Source organism: Nannobrachium achirus (assembly GCF_963921795.1).
Source record: "Nannobrachium achirus genome assembly, chromosome: 11".
Lineage (NCBI taxonomy): Eukaryota > Metazoa > Chordata > Actinopteri > Myctophiformes > Myctophidae > Nannobrachium > Nannobrachium achirus.
The window spans coordinates 29,460,789-29,475,319 of NC_137820.1; the positions used below are offsets into that span (position 1 = coordinate 29,460,789).

Sequence of the window (14,531 nt, forward strand, 5' to 3'; positions counted from 1 at the left end):
AACGACCATAGTGTGAAGTGCCAGTGGGCAGCTTCTGCCGCGCCCGACAAACAGCGTCCCCGCCTGAGCGGATCACTGACACTGGAACAGCTTGAGTAGTGAAAGTACAAGGATGAGGATGACGCCACCAAATCGGAATGAATCCACAGGACGTGATACTGCAACAGAACGAATGTGATGAACATGACAGGAAGATGATCACTTTTTACCTTAACAACATGCCCAATGCCCACACATTATATCTCCAAAGTGATGATAGTCCTTATAGGCCAACTGTTGGCCCCTCACATCCCAAATTTACCCCACTATTAATAGTCTGAGCTGTCATTTTGTATTCAGTATTTAGCAGCATATCGTCGTTGTCGGGTGAAAACCTTGTATGTCCAAAACCATTCGTTTTTTATATCATTTAAAAAAAATGAACTAAACTAGTGAAAACAGCCGATCTACAAGCACACAACGCCTCGCAGTGCGAGGCGTTGTGTGCTTGTAGATCTGCTGTTTTCACTACTTTTGTGCGACGGCCTTGCCTGATGAAGCAGGCCTTTACTTTGCGAAAAAACTTACAAATTTGAAACTTGGAGATACGAGGTTTCTACCCGACAGTGACGATATACTGCATAGTAATAAAGCAATGAACAATTGGAACATGGACAATGAAACCAAATAACTCGTACTTACAGTGCTATGGAAATTAAGCAATATTAGTCACTAATATTCCATATCATTGCAAGATTTTACATTATAAAGCTACGCAGGAAACACAATAAGTGACTTAACATTTCAAAGACCAGTACTCACATGATCACCTGCCTGCCACCTAGGCATGCAACATTACATGGGCATGGCAAAAACCTGCTTGTGGCCTCATATACTTTTGTCACGGTCATCTAATGGTACACATTGCACGCATTATCATGCTGACTACCTACATTTCCCCCAAAGTAATTCTGAGGATGCTTTGTCTGACAGAGACAATATTCCACTTCATTTTCAATTTCTCTAAAATGAGCGATTACCAATTAGTTCCTGCATGGTTGGAAAGGTCTTTTTTCTTGTCGTGTCCACAAGACAGTCAGTTACAAGGCTTGGCTAGATGTGGTTCAGCCACAACTGAACACATTGCTGTCCCTTCTCATTAAACTCTGCCAAGTCCGATGCTAACCTTTCTGTTGGAAAGGTTAGAAACAGAGTTTCATTATAGAAAGGCATACATTTTCCCAGAACCTGTACTGCTGCTATATCTGCATATTTGAGAGAGACAATTGTTGGTAAGTTTAACATGAGTGACCAATGGATCTCTGTTATTATGAATAGACTTACTGTAGTGTATATGGTCATACTGTATAAGCTAACCCCCCATAGATATAAGATAGAGACTATTATATATACAGTTTTGTAAACTTGAATATTGTGTAAAAGTTCATACAGTAATTATTTTCCGTAAGTCCGTAAAAAGATTAAATGTTCATATATTCTAGATACATTGCGCATGCAGTGAAATATTCAAAACCTTTTTTTTGTTTTAATTTAGATTTTTATGGCATGAAGCTCATGGAAATCTAAAATCCATATCTCAAAATATTACACGAGACCACTCAAAACAAGGATTTATAATAGAAAGATGTTATGATTTGGGATGCATTTGGCATCTGCTTTCAATGCTTTTTTACAAAAAAATATTATTTTTTGAAACCTGTAGAACATTATCTAAGAAAAGTGGTGAAGTAGGCTAGTGGGATATCAGTGTTGCCCACTTCAAGTTCAAGCTCACATAAACACAAGATATTTGGTGTAGAGCAGAAAAAGCAGGGTGCCACTGCCTATATCAGGGGCCTTCAACGTTTTCAGGCCAAGGACCCCTTAGTTGAGAGAGAGATGAAGCAGGGACCCCAACAACCTTTTCATAGATTCCATATAGTTTCATCGTTTGACAGCAAAATCATCAGTGTATTTTGGATCCATGTCAATTTGTGTTTTCAGATATTTAACCACTTGAGCCGTCATTACCTAATGATAAATAATAAACTTGACCTTTTACTATGTATTTAGTCTGCTCTTTTTCCCCTATACACCAAACCTCTGTCGAAAATAGCCGATACAAGCTCACTTTGGCTACAGTTCTCAGAATATGGAAGTTATGGTTCAAGTTGTTATATGAAAAGGATTGTAAGATTTGGAGGACCCCCTGTAGTAACTCTGAGGACCACCTAGGGGTCCCGGAACCCCTGCTGAAGACCTCTGGCCTCTGGTGCTAAAACTGCAGTCGAAAAGGGGCTGGCATCCCCTTTTCGACTGCAGTTTTAGCACCACACCACACCACACCACACCACACCACACCACACCACACCACACCACACCACACCACATAAAAATATCTACATTTTCCATTACACAAAAGTACCCCTATCGGTAAGAAACAAATTGACCCTTTTAACTGTGATTTATTATAATACATTTGTATTACAACTATCCTAATTATAATGCACTATAATGGATTATAACTGTGATTATAATACATTATAAAGTATTAATGTATTACTATGATAATTATAATATACTATAATAGATTATAATAGTGGTTATAACACAATAGAATCTATTATCATGTATTACAACTATATCCAGTTGGTCTAAATGAAAACCCAGTGAGTGATCAGTCATTAATGATTTGTTTGGCCCTGTGTGGCCTAGCTCAGACCTACTCTAGAGTGGATACTTTTTAGTACCCTGTTTAGTACCACTTTCACACCACTCTACCCAGGACCTTGTAGTGGAAAACCTCACACAAGTGGGTGGTGTGGTGTGGAGTGGTGTGGTGTGGAGTTGGGCCAGTGGAAAAGGGGCCTGACCCCTGAGGTACTCCAGTACCGTACAGCAGTGTTTCTCAACCACTGTGCCTGGGGACCTTTGGTGTGCCCCTGAGAAGGGTCAAGTGTGCCCCTTGAAACTGCTTGAAAGCCAACTTGTATTTATCATTTTAAAAATGATTTAAACTAGTGAAAACAGACGATCTACAAGCACACAACGCCTCGCGGTGCGAGGCGTTGTGTGCTTGTAGATCTGCTGTTTTCACTACTGTTGTGCGACAGCCTTGTATGATGAAGCAGGGCTTTACTTTGCGAAGAAACGTACACATTTGAAACTTGGAGAATGAGATACAAGGTTTCTTCCTGACAGTGACGATATTTACACCCCCGTATTATGTTGGTGTGCCCATGCATGATTCTTGGGACATGAAAAGTGTGCCCATGCAGAAAAAAGGTTGAGAAACACTGCTGTAAGTGAGTAAAGTGACTTACCCTGGCCTGGCCTGAATACTTCACAGCAGCACTCCTCTTGTGTCCAGTCTGTCTTGTAGCCTCAGTGTGACTGCATGTCTCTCTGGATGGCTCACTGGGGCTCCTCATACTCATAGAATGACAACCTCCTCCTTCCCCTGCTCATCTCTCCCACTCCCTCCTTCCTTAGAATGTAACCTCACATGCTTGCAAAGCAATGCACAGAGCTGCATACATTCAAATGAAGAGAGAGAGAACAGCCAACTTCTCTCTCTGGGTCACGCACACGCACACACACACACACACACACACACACACACACACACACACACACACACACACACACACACACACACACACGATATCTTTTACAGTCTATGACACACACACACACACACACACACACACGCGCGCACACACACACACACACACACACACACACACACACACACACACACAAAAACAAACACACACCTCTTTGACAGTGAACAAACGAATACAAAGAGCCACCTGCTTTTGGATCTAAAACCTGATGAACAGTAGCCTACATCTCTTCTTCTTCTTTCTTCTTCTTCTCTCTCTCTCACACATGCACGCGCGCGCACACTTCACACGCACACGATTCTTTCTGACAACTGAGCTGCTGAGCGACTATTTATGTATGTATGTGTACGCAGCAGAACTACATTTCCCATGACCACTAGCGACTGTTGACACAGTCATGAGATAAATCATGGGACCGCTGGGCTTCACTTTATGGCAGCTACCGTGACAACAGCGTCGGGCTCTTCTTCCAGGTGACAGGATGGCAGTCGAGACGATCGCTCCTGATTGGGAATTTGATCGTTTTGACGATGGCTCTCAGAGTAAGTAGCCTGCGTTGCTGAAACAGTGTGAGTTTAACCTGCATGGCTGCCCTGTGTTGTGGTGGTACATGCAAAGTTGTATGCTAGCACCAAAAGCTCAACGGGGAAGAAGACGCATGGGCTCAGGCTATTTGCTGAGCAAATCTTGTTGATTGATCCCCGGTAGTTAGAAAAACAAAACACGCAAGCCGTTAATTGTGTAGTTTCGCGCATTATTATGTCAAACAAGAACGTTCTTTTATAGGACTCATTAGAACACAACGGCCATGTGATAGCATTCAGTGTAGAGTAGGTCTGTTGTGACACTGTCACAGTGCCAGACTGACTCCCAGCCACCAAAAACAGCTGATCAAGTTGACAGCTATTTCAGCATTGGTTCTCAAAGTGGGGTCCAGGGGTCCTTGAGGGAGTTCAAGGGGGTCCCTAGCTAAATGACAGTTAGGAGGAGCCAGATGGACCCTTATTGGGTATGTAACTCAGAGAGTGTACACATGGAACCAAATTGGTCCATTTGGTTCCATTTGTACATTCTCAGAGTTAAATTAACATTGATTTTACAATATGAATTGGGGTCTCAGAGATAGAAATGGCATTAAATGGGGGTTCCGAAGCCTAATGCATGTCAAACTGGGGCTGAGAATAGGCTAGCTGAGAATCACTATAGAGCCGTAAAAATCTTCTCTTATGGGGGTCCCTGGATTATCTTTCGAAATGGGGGTCCATGGGCTAATATGTGTCAATTTGGTGGTCCTTGACGTGAAAAAGTTTGAGAACCACTGGCTTACAGTGGATAACACTCAGGTCAACGGACCTTAGATTTGCTGTTTGGCCCCGCTAATATACTGTAGTACTACCGGTACTTCAGTATAGCCTCATCCAAGTTACATTGATTGATTGATTGAAGAATTCATTAGAAGTTTGCAATAAAAAAAAGTAGTTTCATGACAGTACAAATCACTGGTACAAGGTCAACTAAAAGGAGATCCTAGAAAGCCGAGGCTTATTTCCACAGGAACCACACTTTAAGTATCTCATATCATTATGACAAGGTTTCTAAAAGAGAGATGGATGCAGATGACGAGATGCAATCAGCCTAAAAACAGAACTCGGCAGCAGCACCTCAGACAACTTGCTGTACATCTAAATCTAAGCCTCTCTCTCCACTCCCATCAGAGATACACACAGAGGTTCAAATGAAGAACTATGGGAAGTTTTTGGAGGAATACACTTCCCAGCTGAAAGGGATTGAAGACGCTCTGGATGATTCCATCGGGGATGTGTGGGATTTCACGCTGGATCCCATTGCTCTGAAGGTAAACAACGATTTACCAATGGGAATAATAATCAATTTGGATTTCTTTATACTGTTGTACGTTGCCCTCAAAAACAGCTAGAATTTCACAGTTCAACCTCTCAAATGGTAAATGGTGCATTTATATAGCGCTTTTTAGAGATTGTGCATTACATTCACCCATTCACGCACACATTCATACACCGGTGGCGGAGGAAACCATGCAAGGCACCAACCTACTCACCGGGAGCAATTAGGGGTTCAGAGTCTTGCCCAAGGACCCTTCGACATTAACTCAGGGGGAGCCCGGATTCGAACTGGGAAGTGACCCTTCGGGAACCCTTCGTGCTCTAATAACGGTTTCTCTACCCCTGAGCTATGCCGCCCCTCTCACTGTTTCTTTCTCATTTCTTGCAGCTTCTCCCTTATGAGCAATCTAGTTTGCTTGAATTAATCAAAACTGACAACAAGGTAAGATGAGGTGATATAAAATGTTTTGGCATACTTGTAGTTGTATTTTGTGACAATTGTGTTACATATTAATTTATGAAACAATAACGACAAACATAACATTTACCTATATATTGTGCTTTGTGTAGGTGCTGAACAAAGTCATCACAGTATATGCTGCTCTCTGCAGTGAAGTAAAGAAACTAAAATATGAGGTAGGATGAGCAAAATGTGGTGAATGCATTGCTATCAATATTGTGATATGAGACTAGATGTCTGGGGTTTTGTATACCATAATATGGCTTATTGTGTTTTTGTTTTTTTCCCTGGTGTTGATCACTTAACCCCTAATTTATACTTTCAGATTTTATACTTAAAAAAAATATCTAAAATGGTGAAAATAGCTGATGTACAACTACAAGCTACTGTAGATCTGCTAATTGCACACATTTTGAACCTTAAAAACAAAAAAACGAATTGTCACAATATCTATATTGAGGTATTTTGTCAAAAGAATTACACAATGCATGTATTTGGTTTTGTCCATATCGCCCAGCCTTGGTTTCAATGTTTCTGCATAACATTTCAATGTTTCTGCATAACATTTGTGGATCATGTAGTTATCTTTCTGTTAAATTGTGTCATAACACCAGAACCTGGGAGATTTTTATTTACTGATAATGAATACAGTATATTCCCCTCTGTAGGCAGAAACCAAGTTCTATAACGGACTGTTGTACTATGGAGAAGGAGGTGAGATTACTGTAATCCTCTTATCAGACATTTTCATCTTTTTGAGGGTGAATCTCTTGTTAAACGAAGTGTGTGTGTGTGTGTGTGTGTGTGTGTGTGTGTGTGTGTGTGTGTGTGTGTGTGTGTGTGTGTGTGTGTGTGTGTGTGTGTGTGTGTGTGTGTGTGTGTGTGTGTGTGTGTGAGTGTGTGTCATTTCAGTGTCTGAAACCAGTGTTGTTGAAGGCGAGTCCCAGATTCAAATGGGTAGATTTATATCATTCCTTCAGGTGAGAAGTGGTTGATTAAAACCTTTCATTAACAGTCAGTTTATTGGAATTCATGTTAAAAGATTATATATTTGTTTTTTTTTTCTCTTATAGGAGCTGTCCTGTTTTGTTTCAAGATGTTTTGAGGTAGTGGTCAACATTGTTCATCAGTTGGCAGCCCTATATAACAGCAACAAGTAAGGCACAATCCAATCCTATAACTATTTTGGGCATGTCATAGGTGAATATTTTCAAAAATGTTAAACATCTTTACAGCTTGGCTCCTCAGAGGCGAGCTGAAAACATGCAGCTTACAGCCCCGAGTGGCTCCTTGAGGAGCGATTGAGCATTGTTTTTGGTGGCTGCTCAGCTCAAATGAATAGTTTTTATTTATTTTCTTTTTTTCCTCATAGGGGTGCAACCAAAGTAATTGAATCATCAGGAGTCCATTTCCAAGTAAGTTGTTGTGGTCTAATTATGAGCACTTACAGTATGTACTGATGTACATGATTCACACACACACACACACACACACACACACACACACACACACACACACACACACACACGCCTATGACATGTTAGTGAATATTGTCTGTTGCGATTATGCTCCCATCCTGCAGACAGAGGCCAGCCTTTGATTAGCACCACGGACAGCTGCCAACATTCCATATTTTTCAAAGCTAAACTAACAGCTGCTCTGGCCTCAAATCACAGCCTGATTTCTCAACATTTCCGAAATGACTTTACTCAACAGTATGCCTAACACTGTTTCTTCTTTGCAGACGGTTTATGAGCATCTTGGAGAGATGTTAGTGGTACTTCTCACATTGGATGAGATTATGGAAAATCATGGCACACTGAAAGACCACTGGAAGATGTACAAAAGGTAAAGACACAAATCACTGAGGTACAGGAGATTCCCCATGGCGTAGACATACAATAGGTATTGATAATGCATTGAGATGCTGTCTGCATGCGGGAAATAGCTTACACCAATTATCTTCTACAAATGAAATTCAGTTTTTAGTAGGTTAACCTTTTCTCCCTGTTCCAGGTTGCTGAAATCAGTGCATCATAACCCTGGTAAATTTTCCATTCCTGAAGAAAAGTTGAAACCGTTTGAGAAGCTACTGTTGAAGCTGGAGGGCCAGCTACTGGATGGGATGATTCTTCAGGTAACCACATCCATTTCATGGCTAATGTATTTTTCTGTTTGTTTTACTATTTTATTTTCCCTCCTTGGAAAAGTTCAGGGTGAGTTTGACACAGTGTTTCTCAACCACTGTGCCTGGGGACCTTTGGTGTGCCCCTGAGAAGGGTCAAGTGTGCCCCTTGAAACTGCTTGAAAGCCAGTATTGTATTTATCATTTTAAAAATGATTTTAAATGATCTACAAGCACACAACGCCTTGCGGTCCGAGTCGTCGTTTTCACTACTGTTGTGCGACAGCTTTGTATGATGAAGCAGGGCTTTACTTTGCGAAGAAACGTACACATTTGAAACTTGGAGATACAATGTTTCTGCCCGACAGTGACGATATTTACACCCCTGTATTATGTTGGTGTGTCATGAAAAGTGTGCCCATTCAGAAAAAAGGTTGAGAAACACTGGTTTAACACATTGAAGCATTTACTGTCCTTAAAGGACCATACCAGATGTCTGGCACGTTTAGGCCATTGATTACGACTCATTGTAAACTTGACATCACTGCATATTCCAAAGCATGCCTTGGTTTGTTAGATGTTTTAGGAAATAAGGAAATAGGAAGTTGTGTATATTTCAATATGGTATGCAAATCAAGCTTCAGAGACTGGGACGGGTAATACTACTCTTATGACTTCTGTCAAAGTTAGGTTATCATTTTAAATCATCGATTGATTTGGAAAATCCAGGCAAAAATAGTCCCTCAAGAAAAGATTGATTTACGAGCAAAGTTCACATGACCTTGGCCTATTAACTTGATAATGATGTTCAGTCAACATTGACTCAACATTGTGCACCACTCTGAATTATTTACTTAAATTTCATAACCTTTAATAACTTTGGACAAAACGTTAAAAGAAGAAAAAAAAGCTACAAATGGCCATTATCCAAGGTAAATGGGAGGTAGGGATATCACGTGACAACAGGGATGCGCCATGTCCGGCCATGGGTGCCAGAACTCCCACCGGAAGTGTGATGAAATACGTGACAGTGAATGGAGCCGGCTAGATCAGCTGAGATCACCTCATGAACAAACCTGAAAGAAACACTATTTATGAACGACTGAGACCTTTGTCATATAATCTGTTTAGGAATATAAAATAAAATATATCAAAGGTATTTTTTCAATCACTTGCTTTTCGATGTGCACAGTATCACGAGATTTGGTTCCCAGACAGGAAACGGTGGATAGTCTCGCGTTACTGGCACCCATGGTGAGCTTCATGGCTGGACATGGCGCTTCCCCGTTGTCACGTGATATCCCTACCTCCTATTTACCTTGCCATTATCAGGGAAATGGTTTGTGCAATATACTGTAGATGGCCGGAACCTGTGAATTGGTATTGACACCAGTATGGTTCTTTAAGTTTTAAAATATAACTGTATTTGTTATTTGTGTGACTTTGTGACAGGCATGCGTGGAGCAGAGGTTTGACGATCCTAAAGAAGGAATCTCTGTCGCCAAAAACAGCGCCTTCGCTGAGGAGTTTTACTACAACATACGCACAATATTCACTAATGTTGAGTCCAAGATCGGTCAGTGTCTCCTCTTTTATATTGATTGCAACCGTCAGGTCACAGTTACCATCAAAACCTCCACCGGCTGTCCGTCCGTCGGTCAGTCTGTCAGTCACGTCACACGTCACACTTTTCCCCTACTCATATCTCCGCCACCGTTGCCCCGATCCATGCCAAACTTTGCACACACACTCCTTGGCTGCCAAACCACAACCCCCACCCGTTGTTTCTCACAGGCCCTCTTCTAGCACCATTCTTGCAAGACACATTTTTGGACACTGCTCCTACAGATTTTGCCATAAAATCACGCAAACCGGTACACAGTATCTCTACAGTCATGTTATCAACATGGATCTGTCCCATTTCCCATATTCCCTCCTGATTGGCTACCATTGCCTTCCAAAGTTTGTGTATGCGACCTGACGGTCGCTTATCTCCCGATTTAGGGAATCTTCAGCTGGTTTCATGTGTGCGTGATGAGAATTGTCTTAAATTTACGTACGTATTTGCGCTTGTGTTAGGTGAACCCTCGGAGATAGACCAGAGAGACAAGTATGCCGGTGTTTGCAGCCTCTTCGTGCTTCACTTTCACATCTTCAGGACTGTCGACAAGAAACTCTACAAATCACTTTTAGATGTCTGTAAAAAGGTAAGAGACGTATGTATACTCGTGCTTAGTTCTTTCTTAGTTGTATGACAGGGGTCTTCAACGTTTTCAGGCCAAGGACCCCTTAGTTGAGAGAGAGATGAATCGGGGACCCCCACAACCTTTTCATAGATTCCATTTCATTGTTTGACAGCACAATCAGCAGTTTATTTTGGATTCATGTCCATTTGTATTTTCAGATATTTAACCATTTGAACCGTCAATAATTAATACACTTGACCTCTCACTCTTTACTTAGACTGCTCTTTTTTCCCCTCTACACCAAAGCTCTTTGCCGAAAATAGCTGATCTACAAGCTCACAACGCCTCGCGCTGTGAGGCGTTGTGAGCCTGTAGATCTGCTATTTTTGGCTATAGTTCTCAGAATATGGACGCTTGGGTTCAAGTGGTTCATATAAAAAAGGAGAAAAGAGGTTTCTATCACACAAAGATTTGGAGGACCCCCTGTAGTAACTCTGAGGACCCCTTAGGGGTCCTGGACCCCCTGTTGAAGACCACTGTTGTATGACATTCCTCCCATTAAATCCTGGTGGTTGTTGTTCCAGGTTCCAGCTGTGACTCTGACTGCTAACATCATCTGGTTCCCTGACACCTTCCTCATTGCTAAAGTCCCTGCTGCCGCCAAGTTGATGGACAAAAAGAGTCTGCAGGGCATCAGAGCACAGAGAGACGCCTACCTGCAACAGAGAGCACAGACGCTCACCAAGTGAGTTGTAGGGCATTCACCAAATATTCGAATATCAAAGTCACTATTTGACGTTGTTCACCGAAGTCGAATATTCGCTTATTTTATTTTATTGTTTTCTCTTTAAAAAAATATATAGTTTATAAAGCTTGACTAGATAGGAAGTCATAAGAAATGAGTTGTCAATGCCCCTGGTGGATGAATTTGTTAATGCTCTATACCAGGGGTTCTCAAACCTTTTTAGGCCGTGACCCCCAAAATAAACATATTTGAACTGGGGACCCCCACCCTGACAAGCACTTGGAATTGTAGGTATTACATTTAATGTTGACAGTTTGGCCAGTCCTGTCGAATATTCGACTATTCGAATACTTTGAGGTCGAATAATTCGAATACTAAAAATCACTATTCGTGAATGCCCAAGTGAGTTGATGAGCACATCACTAACAATGTCTTTGAACAAAGCACCTGGCATTTGTTTGTCGTTTAGCCCTACTGTATGTGCTTTCTTCTGATGTAAAATTCCGTTCATGCCATGATTTGGTCATGCAAAACCGAATTGGCTGCTTCAATCTGTATCGTGTCTTAAGGGATGTTCAGTCCTACTACGTGTTTGTTACTTCATGGATGATGAAGATGGAGGCCATATTGTCCAAGGAGCAGAAAACTGAGAGGTTGTCGGAGGACCTGAGCAGCAGGTGTAATGTCTTTGTACAGGTGAGAACTGACAGTTAACATGGGAAATGTCTGTTCAAATAGCTTGGACTAGTTTTCCAACCACTGAAAGCACAATGCAGTGACTCACATTCACCAAAAAAGAGATAAATAACTAGAAGCAGTGCTCTTCCGAGCACAGGTCTCCACCAGGCCACACAAATCGGCCTGTTATAGCGCCACCATGAGGCTGATTTAAAAAATGTGGGGCAGAGGTTCTGAATTAGCATCCAGGGAGTGTGTGTGCTCAGTTTGGCAGCGATCGGGCCAACGGCGCCAGAGATTAGCTGGTAACAACCAGGCCACACAAATCGGCCTGTTATAGTGCCACCATGAGGCTGATTTGAAAAATGTGGGGCAGAGGTTCTAGATTGGCATCCAGGGAGTGTGTGTGCTCAGTTTGGCAGCGATCGGGCCAACGGTGACTGAGATTAGCTGCTCACAAACTGCGAGGACGCACGGACGCACGCACGCACGGACGGACGGACGGACGGACGCACGCACGCACGGACGGACGGACGGACGGACGGACGGACGGACGGACGGACGGACGGACGGAGGGGAAAACATACTCTCCCTCAGCCTTCGGCTGGTGGAGACAATGATTGGCTACTCTAAATTTAGCAGAAAAAGGACACTTTTGACGTGCTGACTAAAGTTCAGATTTTTAGTGTTGCCACATACACACTACACATATTACTTGCAGACAAGGCAACCTATTAGTTGTCTCCACCAGCCGAAGGCATGGGGGAGAGTATGTTTTCCCCTCCGTCCGTCCGTCCGTCCGTGTGTCCGTGCGTCCGTGCGTCCTCGCACGTTTGTGTGCAGCTAATCTCAGTCGCCGTTGGCCCGGTCGCTGCCAAAGTGAGCACACACATTCCCTGGATGCCAATCTAGAACCTCTGCCCTAAATTTTTCAAATGGGCTTTTTCTAGCGCCACCTAGTGGCTGATGTTCGCAAGACACATTTCTGTGCACTACTCTTACAGATTTTGTCCAAAAATCCTACAAATCGGTAGGCAGTATCTCGACAGTCATGTGATCAACACGGATCTGTCCGATTTTTCATATTCCATCCTGATTGGCTAAGATTGGCTTCCAAAGTTTGTAGGATTGAGCCGTTTGGAACAAAATGCCTCAAATCCCAAACGCAAAGTGCAATTATCATGAAATCGTGCACAAATGTTCCCACTAGGTCGAAGAAGAAATGCCACTTAACATTTTTGAAATCAGCCTCATGGTGGCGCTATAACAGGCCGATTTGTGGTTTTACCTATAACTCCATCGATCAGTTTCAAACTTTGTAAGCGCATTCCCTAGAGGCTAAGGATAAACCTTTGCCCTGCATTTTTCACATCAGCCTTTTATAGCGCCACCTTTGGGCCGACTTATGTAAAACACATTTTTGGATATTACTCCTTGAGATTTTATCCAAAGATCACGCAAATCGGTACACAGTATCTCTATAGTCATGTGATCAAGTCCGATCCGTCTGTATTTCATATTCCATCCTGATTGGCTAATATTGGCTTCCAAAGCTTGCAGGATTGCTCCGTTTTTGAACAAAATGCCTCAAATCATCAATGCAGCTTGCGATTACCGTGAAATTTGCCACACATATTCCCACTAGGTCAAGGAACAAATGCTACCTTTTTCACATTGGCCTGTTATAGCGCCACCAGCAGGTAGACTTTAGCAAAACTCATTTTTGGAACACAATGCTTCAAATCATGCATGCAGCATCAGATTGCCATGAAAGATCTAAGGTGAAGAACATATGCCACCCTTTTTACATTGGCCTATTATACAGTAGCACCACCAGGACGAACGGCCTGGTGGAGACCTGTGCTCGGAAGAGCACTGCTTCTAGTTGAGCCATGTTTTCAGCGCCTGCTGGTGAACAGAGCAACATTCACTTGCAGACAGACAGCCTAATGCTGCTGAACAGCAACATACACAGACAACAGCCTATTCACAGTAGTTTTGTGCTCACTTACTTTGCATTGCTCAACCAATGACATATCCAGTGTGACCTCATGCACATTATTATGTACCCAACTTTGATCTTTTACTGTGCCATGTGTGTCTCCTAGGGGATCTTGTATGCCTACAGCATCAGCACCATCATTAAGACCGTCATGAACCTCTACATGTCTATGCAGCGGCCCATGACCAAGACCTCCGTCAAAGCCCTCTGTAGACTAGTTGAACTGCTCAAGGTACAGAATCGATCGTCAGATTCATTCATACAGTAGTTGCACACCAGTGTCACTTGCAGAAAATGTGACACTGTGTGTGAGCTTGTATATTGGCTATCTTTGGTGTGTGTCACTGGTGTAGAACTAAGAACGTGTGTGGACAAATTCCAATTCTCACATTTCTGCTTCCTCGCCTCCTCCAGCATGACTGTATTATGATGAAAATGAAATATGTGACTATCTTGTGTAATTAACATAACGTCACGCAATGTCTTAAATTACTGCTGTTTCTTTATTAACAGAGTTCAACAAAGTGGTATTTAGGCAGCGTACTGTAAGACCTCAATGTGCGCAATTAGTGTGGGGATTTAAGGGGAGCTAATGCTAATTTCGTGCAATTTTGTCTTAAAGCGCAAAGTTTTGCACAGATGTAGCCCAAGGCTTGCTCTAATGATTTAGCTAGGGCGCCCGAGCCGACGACCTTCGGGGTCGCCACAGCGGCCAAATCAAGTTGGGCTCCCATCGACTTTCTATACAGGAGGAAAATACCCAGAAAAACATTTTTTTTCTGGGTATTTAAGTAGGATCTGAGGGGTCTTACTAGGGGTTTGTCATGATGCTGAATCCATTGCAGACATTTGTTTTGCATAAAAAACA

At 42.4% G+C, this 14,531-nt stretch overlaps 1 protein-coding gene across 2 annotated transcripts in view; it reads left to right on the plus strand.

The window, feature by feature from the left end:
* The first annotated feature begins 4,043 nt into the window (after positions 1–4,043).
* The window catches only part of washc4 (WASH complex subunit 4), a 32,349-nt gene continuing 21,861 nt past the window's right edge, over positions 4,044–14,531 (plus strand). For both annotated transcript variants that reach the window (XM_080737431.1, XM_080737432.1), the window contains exons 1-15: positions 4,044–4,147; positions 5,321–5,460; positions 5,856–5,909; positions 6,038–6,103; positions 6,596–6,641; positions 6,840–6,907; positions 7,001–7,083; positions 7,300–7,342; positions 7,672–7,775; positions 7,944–8,064; positions 9,505–9,628; positions 10,132–10,259; positions 10,823–10,983; positions 11,553–11,679; positions 13,770–13,895. In XM_080737431.1, the coding sequence (XP_080593557.1) occupies positions 4,087–4,147; positions 5,321–5,460; positions 5,856–5,909; positions 6,038–6,103; positions 6,596–6,641; positions 6,840–6,907; positions 7,001–7,083; positions 7,300–7,342; positions 7,672–7,775; positions 7,944–8,064; positions 9,505–9,628; positions 10,132–10,259; positions 10,823–10,983; positions 11,553–11,679; positions 13,770–13,895 (1,452 nt within the window). In that variant the 5' untranslated portion in view covers positions 4,044–4,086. The remainder of the gene's footprint in view (positions 4,148–5,320; positions 5,461–5,855; positions 5,910–6,037; positions 6,104–6,595; positions 6,642–6,839; positions 6,908–7,000; positions 7,084–7,299; positions 7,343–7,671; positions 7,776–7,943; positions 8,065–9,504; positions 9,629–10,131; positions 10,260–10,822; positions 10,984–11,552; positions 11,680–13,769; positions 13,896–14,531) is intronic.